The 9,296-nt window shown below is 36.9% G+C and overlaps 1 protein-coding gene across 1 annotated transcript in view; it reads left to right on the forward strand.

Annotated features, from left to right (window-relative positions):
* Window positions 1-9,296, forward strand: part of DST (dystonin) — a 510,996-nt gene that overhangs the window by 287,256 nt on the left and 214,444 nt on the right. The window contains 1 exon segment of the mRNA XM_037732623.1: window positions 4,220-4,386. Coding sequence (XP_037588551.1) covers window positions 4,220-4,386 — 167 coding nt within the window.

Genomic DNA, 9,296 nt, shown 5'->3' on the forward strand with positions numbered 1-9,296 from the left:
TTTTCATGTCAGTACCATGCTGTTTTCATTACTATAGTTATGTAGTATATTTTGAAGTCAGGTAGTGTGATGCTTCCAGCTTAGTTCATTTTGTTCAAGATCGCTTTAACTATTTGGGGTCTTTTGTGGTTCCATTCAAACTGAAGGATTGTTTCTTCTATTTCTGTGTGAAGTGTCAAGAGAATTTTGGTGAGGATTGCATTGAATCTGTAGATTGCTTTGGCTATATGGACGTATTTTAACAGTGTTAATTCTTCCAATTCGTGAACATGGGATATCTTTCCATTTATTCATGACTTCTTCAGTTTCTTTCATCAATGTTTTCTTTTACCTCCTTGATTAAATTTATTACTAAGTCTTTTTTTAAAGCTATTGTTAATGGGATTGCTTTCTTGATTTTCTTTTTGGATAGGTTGTTGTTATTATTATTTAAGTTTTAAAGGTGAAGAAAATGAGGCCAGGCACAGTGGCTTCCAAACTCCCAGTTTGGGAGGCTGAGGCAGGTGAGTCACCTGAGGTCAGGAGTTCAAGACTGAGTTGGCCAACATGGTGAAACCCTGTCTCTACTAAAAATACAAAAATTGCTGAATGTGGTGGCACATGCCTGTAATCCCAACTACTTGGGAGGCTGAGGCAGGAGGATCACTTGAACCTGGGAGGTGGAGGTTGTGGTGAGCCAGGATCACACCACTTCACTCTAACCTGAGCAACAGAGTGAGACTCTATCTCAAAAAAAAAAAAAAAAAAAAAGAAAGAAAGAAAATGGATTTTAGGAGATTATGTGAGTAGTCTGGGTTATTCATTTTCATTAACTGTTAGAATTAAGATTTAAACTAAGACAGCATGAATTGAAAACCTCTCTGATTATCACTACACTGCCTCGAGGTTTTGAAGGGAGGTACCTTGATTACTTTCTAGAATGTCCTTAATGTGGAACCACCATTAACCTGTCATTGGTGGAAGATTCAGGCTGTTTTGCCGAACATATAGATTTCACATCAGGGATTATGAATGACAACTGAAGCCTTAAACAATTTTTAGAATTTAACTTATTTTTCCTTTTAGTTTTGGTTGCATAGTATCATGAAAAGTCTGATATACTAGTGGCTAATGGTAACAGTCTTTTAAAAAATACCTTAAATTGCTGTAAGAGGATGATGCTCAGTTTATTGGAAATAGCAGTAAAAGCTGAAAATGGAGGAATTAGAATTCACCTACTCTGCTTGTGGGCCTAGTAGACTCTTGGACTTGGCTTAATGTTTGATATGTTAAAGCTTGGTTCATAACATTTGAATATGCATTATAAAATTATATGAATATACTTTTGAATATGCATTTAAAAACATTATAGCTTTTTAATAGTGTGTGTATGTATAACTGTCTGAAATTTTGTTTGTAACAATTTGGAATTCATCTATTGGAAACTTATTTAACAAGAATACATTATTTTCTCTTGATATTTAGGCCATTTTCAGACCTCTAACCTCCTTTAACTTCCTTCCTCTGGTAAAACTACTGTGTGGCACTTGAACCTAAGCTGGTACCTTGTAGTTGAACTTTGCTGACTTTTCTAGTTAATAGGTAATACTTTTGTAACTGACTGGTGTGGAATTGGTAGAAAACAGTCCTTGACATCCCCAGCTATCTACCTTTTTTGTCAGTATACATAGAATCTAGGTGTCTCTTGAATTGTAAGCATTTCCCAAAGCAGTTGATTTTATAATTTTAAAGGCTTATAGAGACAAGAGGCTCAATTTTTTCTTTCTATTTTTTGTATTTTTAAAGGGCTTTGATCTGTTGCCCAGGCTGGAGTGCAGTGGTGTGATCATGGCTCACTACAGCCTTGACCTGCTAGACTCAAAATGGTCTGCCTCAGATTCCCTAGTCACTGGGACTATGGGCACATGCTATCATGGCAGGCTAAGTTTTTTTTTTTTTTTTTTTAGTAGAAATGGGATCTCATTATGTTGCCCAGCCCAGCCTCTGGGCTCAAGTGATCCTCTCATCTTGGCCTCCCGATGTTCTGGGATTACAGGTGTGAGCCACCGTGCCCGGCGTCAACTTTTTCATTCACAGTTTCCTAGATTAGCTTATCTGAACCGTTGTGATCATAGATATTCATTAGTTTAAGGCAGCAAATTTCAAAAACTTACTTTTTTATTCCTCTTTATTGGAAGAGAGTTAAGAAAATAATAAAGTCAAGGTTTTACTTCTCCCCTTTTCAAAAAGAATAACAATAACTACAACCATAACATAGCTCACCTGTATTGAGCATGTACTGACTATGAGCCAGGCATTACACTGTGCTAATGCTGTTGAATTCTCACAACAGAGTATAATTTTTGTCATCATTTTACAAGTAAGGGAAAGGGCTTAAAGCAGTTAAGTAACGTGAGCATGTAAATAGTTGAGATGGGATTTAAACTCTTGGGATGTGCCAGAAAGCCACTGCAGCATAATTTTAGACCAGAATATCACTGGAACTTGGGCCAAAGAATATTGGGAAATTTTATGCTGTTTTTCTCACATAAAAAAAAATTTTTTTTTCTATGTATATTATATGATGTGTTTATGTACAGAGCTCTTTTTCATGCTCTGGAGATTGACACAGATCCCTAGCAAAGATTATTAAAATTGAGACAGTTTGTTCCACTTTTAAATCCTGGCCGTTAGTCAAGCAGAGTGTCTCAGACTGTGGATGAGAGTGAAGCTCCATGAGGCATGGCAGCCTCTGACGAACACTGGAGGAGTGTGTGATCCCCGCTGCCCCCAGCCACCCCCACTTCATTTCCAACAAGTGAAGTTGTCAGGAGCTGCCAGGCCTGGCAAGGGCTTTCACTGCCACAGCCTTCCTGCCCTGGGTCCCTGGGTTGGCTGTGCCTCTGGCACTGTGGCAGCTGGGAGGAATAAAGGGCTTCCTCTTTGAGTCTGGCACTACCACATGTAAAAGGTTTTCTTTGGAGTTTTTTATCATGACTCTGCCTATTGTGACCTCTGATTTTTGTGTTGAGTTTATAGCCTCTTAGTAAAACTTTAGACTGAAAAGAGTCCTAAACATTATCTGCTTCTGCCTCCTCCTCATTTTATAGATAAGGAAGTTGACTCACAAACATGAAATGAATTATTCAAAGCTACTGGACTAGGGATCAGGTCTAGAAGCCTGTCTCATGTCTCTATAGTCTAGTGATATTTTCCCTGTTACAGAATGATTTGTTTCTCCTATGTCTTGCTTCCCATCTCTGACTTGCTCATCTTGATCCTGGCATGCCACCTGTCTTCTTGATCCCTTGACTTTGCATCTGGCTCTGATTGAGGGAACAGTTGTTGGTGGTGTTAATCCCAGCTTTGGAATTACTGTGTGACCCCTAGTAAAGTCACTTTGTGCCTTAATATAATTATCAGCAGATTAAGTAGGACCCTTATCAAAGAGGTGCTCTTGGGAGAATGTAAATCATGGAAACTGATGACCTGTTTTATCATTATTCAGTGGAAAAGAGTTTTAGAAAATTTCATGAAAACAAAATACAGGAGAAAAAAATCAGCTGGTAGAGGTTTCAGGTTGAGCAAGCCAAGCTAGGACTGAGAGAATTAGTGACTTCTGGCCAAAGTATTATGTAACATAGTTAATAGAAGAGAACGCTGTTTCTTTCTTTGTTCTTTACCTGGTATACTTGTTGGATCAAATTCTGTTCTGCAGGTGGTATTGTAATTTATAGGTTTTACTGCTGATCCATTTGAACTTGGAGAAACATCTCCTTAAGTTGTTTTAGCAAATCTGATTAGGGAAGAAGAATATAGAATTTTTAATGCTGTAGAGTTTTGGTTTAGTAAAAATAGAATAGATGCTTTTAAATTGAGCACGAGTTAAATCTGACTTTTTCAATTTGTTGTTAATCCCTCGAAACTCAGATTTTCTGCATGTAAAATGGAGAAAATTTATTTCCTATATGTAAAATGGGGAAAATTTTTAAGGGAGAGATATGAGGGCTGAATAAAAATTATTACATAGAATAGCTAATGGTTTGATAACTTTGTACATGTAGGGCATTCTCTTAAGTCCTATGCACATGTTATCTCATTCAAATTTCCTAACAACCTCATAAAGCAGGAATTGTTATATCCTAATTTTACATTTGGAAAGTGCTTGGCACATAGTAGGTTCTTAGTCTGAGTTAGCTTCCTTCCTTCCTAAAGGTTTAACACTTTCTGTTATATCTAGATATCTGATATCCATGTTACTGGAGAGTCAGAGGATATGTCTGCAAAAGAGAGATTGCTACTCTGGACGCAGCAGGCAACGGAGGGTTATGCTGGAATTCGGTGTGAAAATTTCACTACCTGCTGGAGGGATGGAAAATTATTTAATGCCATCATTCACAAATACAGGTATGGAATTTGTGGATTTTTTTCCTTATACAACTGTAAGACTCATTTCTGAATGTTAAAATAAACTTTTATTTTTATAGAAGCAAAAGCATGGCAAAAAATTAGAAAATACAGAAAAATTAAACTAAAAAATTGGCTGCATGCAGAAGCCCATGCCTGTAATCCCAGGAATTTGGGAAGTTGAAGTGGGTGGATTGCTTGAGCCCTGGAGTTCGAAAACAGCCTTGGCAAAAGGGTAAAACCCTCTCTGTACAAAAAATTAGCTTGGCATAGTGGCAGCTACTCCAGAGGTCAAGGCTGCAGTGAGCCATGATCATGTGACTGCACTGCAGCCTGGGTGACAGGGTGAGACTCTGGCTTAAGAAAATAAAGAAAAATTTAAAAATCACATTTCTACTACTTAGAGGCCATCATCCTGAATTGTATTGTACACACACACACACACACACACACACACACACACACACACACGAGCACGCGTGCGCGGCTATAATACCTCTTCAGATTTTGGCAGTAACTTAGCAGATTGCAAACTTTGATGTATAGAATTTGCAGGTAGATGATCAAGATTTTGCCTATAAGGAATTGCTGAGTATGAAGGTTAGAGTTTAGTTCAGACTCGTAGCTCACAGTTTTCCAATTCATATCTCTGAGTCTAATTACTCTAGTGAGTGGACTTAACAATTGCCAGTTTTGCGGTTGTAAACAGTGTCCTGGTGAGAATGATAACCAATTGAATCCACATTAATACTTAACGTAGCACTTACTAAGTGCCAGGCACTTTTCTAAGCAGTTTACATATATTAATTCATTTACTCCTCACAGCATCCCTGTTGTCATCCCAGTAAACAGACAGAAACCAAGACACAGTAAATACTTGCTTGTGGTCTTACAACTGGTGAGTGGCAGACTTGGAACTTAAATGTAGGCAGTCTGGCTCTTGAGTTCTTGTTCTTATTGCCTTATAAGAAGGTAAATTTCCAGAAAGTATTTATTGCAAAATACACACACACACACACAACACGCACACAATGCATACACATATATATATATTTTTGGAGATGAAGTCTTGCTCTGTCACCCAGGCTGGAGTGCAGTGGCACGATCTTGGCTCACTGCAACCTCTACCTCCCAGGTTCAAGCGATTCTCCTGTCTCAGCCTCCCAAGTAGCTGGGACTACAGGTGCGTGCCACCACACCTGACTAATTTTTGTATTTTTAGTAGAGACAGAGTTTCACCATGTTGGCCAGGCTGGTCTCAAACTCCAGATCTCAGGTGATAACACCTGCCTTGGCCCCCTAAAGTGCTGGGATTACCAGCTGAAAACTATATATTTCTTGATCTCAGTTATTTATTTATTTATTTATTTATTTATTTTTGTTTGTTTTACAAATACTGTGTCATGTTGTTGAATAACTGGCTATATTCCTAAAGTTATGAACTCATTAGATATATAAACTATAACATCATTAAACTAACAAATTAGAATACAATAAAATAATTATATAGGACAGTTAATGGTTTGATAGCTTTCTACATTGTCTTAAATGCTATACGCATGTTATCTCATTCCAATCTCCTAACAGTCTCATAAAGCAGGAATTGTTATCCAAATTTTGCAGATTAGAAACCTTAGGTTTACCAAGTTTATACTGCTAATAAGTTAGAGAGCTAAGACTCAAAGCCAGCCCTGTTTGACTTGACATCCCATTCTCTTCCTCTCTTTCTTCTTTCTTCCTTCCATTTACTTCTGTTTCTCTCCCCTTTGTTTTTCTATCTTTTTATTTTGGAAATTTCAATGTCTAAAAAACTGTAATGAACCCTCCACATATGCACACTCAGGAGTCCCTATTTTTATTTTATTTTATTTTATTTCTTTTGAGATGGACTTTTGTTCTTGTTGCCCAGGCTGGAGTGCAGTGGCGGAGTCTTGGCTCACTGCAACCTCCACCTCCTGGGTTCATGCGATTCTCCTGCCTCAGCCTCCCAAGTAGTGGGGATTACAGGCACCCGCTACCATGCCTGGCTTTTTTTTTTTTTTTTTTTTGTTTATTTAGTAGAGACAGGGTTTCACCATGTTGGCCAGGCTGGTCTCCAACCCCTGACCTCAGGTGATCTACCTGCCACTGCCTCCCAAAATGCTAGGATTACAGATATGAGCCACCATGCCTGGCCCGTATTTTTAAACACTGTATTTGTATCCTTCCTTTGTGGAACAACATTTAAATAGAAGTGGGTATAGGTTGCTGAATTGAAAAAACAAAAGGATCAACTTGCTTACACTTGTTTAAAGCACCAGGTCTTCTTGAGTGAAGGTTTAGTGACTGCAGACACAGCCATCATCATACTGCACTTTCCAGGTGACTCAAAATGATAGGCCATGAGAAGGCTTTACTTGAAATGATAGAGTCTTTGTGGCCTTTGAATTAAAAAATTTCAATTGTGATATCTGAACTATTTATAACAGTGCATCTTTGAGGGTGTGGTCTGCTCTCTCCTTTTAAGTTTTTTAGGCAGAAGCAAAATATAGAAGCCAGCTATTCTTCTAAAATAACGTACTTTTGGCAGGGAGGCTGAGGCAGGAGGATTGCTTGAGGCCAGGAGTTTGAGACCAGCCTGATAGCTAGACCCCATCTCTACAAAAATTAGATAGATTAGAAAAACCCCTGCTTTTGAAAATAGTGGTCTCTGGACATTGTCTCTTTGGTACTCATGAAGAATCATGCATACAAGTTGGTATATATGTGCTGTGCATTTTTCTCCTAAGTACTTAAATATTTCATTGTGTGTGTGTCAGAGATCCTAAAATTTCCTATGGAAGTTTCATGTCATAGAGCTCTTACTGCTTTAGGTGAGAATTTGAGCCTTTGAATTAGTTATTTGTTTTGAACTTTTATTTTGACAGAGATATCTTTTTAGAACAATGTTTAGTTTTAACTTAGAACTTTTGTTTTTCTAGTTTATTTTCCTTTGTTAAGATTCATGGTTAAAATACCATATATCAGGTTTAAATGCTTACAGGATTTCTTTGTTGCTGAAATTCTATTGTTCTGTGGCTTGTAAAATATGTGGTTTCTTTCCCTAGAAGAAAATTCCATCTGTAGAACTTCATTTTTAGTTGACATCATTGAGCCTTTCTTTACTTAAAAAAATATTGAGTACTTATCTTTGAGCATGTGAAAGAATGAAATGAAGAGAGTTGAATTGCATGTATTTATCACTGTTGACTGCCTTGATTTACTCCAAAAGAAAAAAGAGACAAAATTATAAACAATAAAAAAAAATCACCATGAGCAAATTTTTTTTGGTATTGACGATAATAATCACATTTAGAGAGCAGTGTCTTGACTGGGTGCCATGGCTCACGTCTGTAATTCCAGCACTTCGGGAGGCTAATGCAGGAGGATTGCTGGAATTCAGGAGTTGAAGACCATCCTGGGCAACATATCAAGACCCCATCTCTACAAAAAGTTTAAACACTAGCCAGGTGTGGTGACGCACACCTGTAGTTCCAGCTTCTTAGGAGTCTGAGGTGGGCAGACAGCTTGAGTGGAGAAGGTCGAGGCTGCAGTGAGTTATGACTGTGCCACTGCACTCCAGGCTGGGCGACAGGAGTAGTGTACTTACTTAATAATTGTTTTTCCTTGATAACTATTGTCAGAAGTTTTGTGGTGTATTTGGATTTGTTGTGGAAACATGTCCATTAATTGGGCTTTATTTTTCGTATTTAGATCAAATATTTATATGGATTTTACTTGGCTTTGGCAATAAAAATTATTTGAGGTGGCACAGTGAGTTTGGTTTCTGTTGGTTGCTGCAGTGGATGGAAAGAGGGATGTGGTTATCCTTATGCAGCAGATTTGCATACTCAAACAGAATAGGAAAATTTTCTCCAGAGATTAGAAGGAAAATATATTCTTTACTTAAAAGCAAACCAGTATCATTTGTAATAGATGACTTAGTAAGTTTTTTTGTGCACATCTTCTAAAGATTTAGAAACATTGATATGAAATAGGAACAGAGTAATCACATCCTTCAGATTTTGTATTAATATAAATTATACTGTTATAAGTTATTAATCAAGTATATGAATTTGGATTGTCCAGCACATTTTTATTAGTGATTCCATATAGAATATGACTCTTGAAAAAAAAAAGAATGTTTGTTAATCCCATAAAGAGTATTTGTTTTCTAACAGTTCAGTATTCTAAAATTTTCTATAGAAAATGTAATTTTCTAATTTTCATGTTTCTTGAAAGAATTAATATATGAAATAACAATGAAGAGAAATTGTTATAAGTGTAATTTATAGTTGTTACAGAATAAAAATGATCCATGAAGGTAAAAAGTAAGTAACAGTCATAAGGTAGTTAACTAAGAAATATATGTATAATGTTGGCCATGTGTCAGTTTCTGTCCTAGCTGATTTTTAATGTGTTAGCTTTTAAAATTGCCACAATCCTGTGTACTAGATTGTGACTCCATTCTTAAAATAATTTCAACTTTTATTTTAGATTCTAGGGGTACATGTTCAGGTTCGTTACTTGGGTATATTGCGTGATGCTGAGGTTTAGGGTACAGCTGATGCTGTCACCTAGGTAGTGAGCATCATACCCAGTAGGTAGTTTTTCAGCCCTTGCCCCTGACTCCATAGTAGTTCCCAGTATCTGTATGGCGTGATTCCATTTTTATCAATAAAGAAACAGGCTCAAGGAGTAAATAACTCATATTTTTGACATCATATATTTTTTACATAATGGAGGTGATTGCTCTGAATTCTCATCTTCATATACTTATATGTAGCTACTTACATAATTTCCTTTAGGCAAACTAGATTTCTTTTTTTTTTTTTCCCATTTATTTATTTTATTGTATTTTAGGTTTTGGGGTACATGTGAAGAACATGCAA

Source organism: Cebus imitator, unplaced genomic scaffold (assembly GCF_001604975.1).
Source record: "Cebus imitator isolate Cc_AM_T3 unplaced genomic scaffold, Cebus_imitator-1.0 Scaffold460, whole genome shotgun sequence".
NCBI classification, from domain to species: Eukaryota; Metazoa; Chordata; class Mammalia; order Primates; family Cebidae; genus Cebus; species Cebus imitator.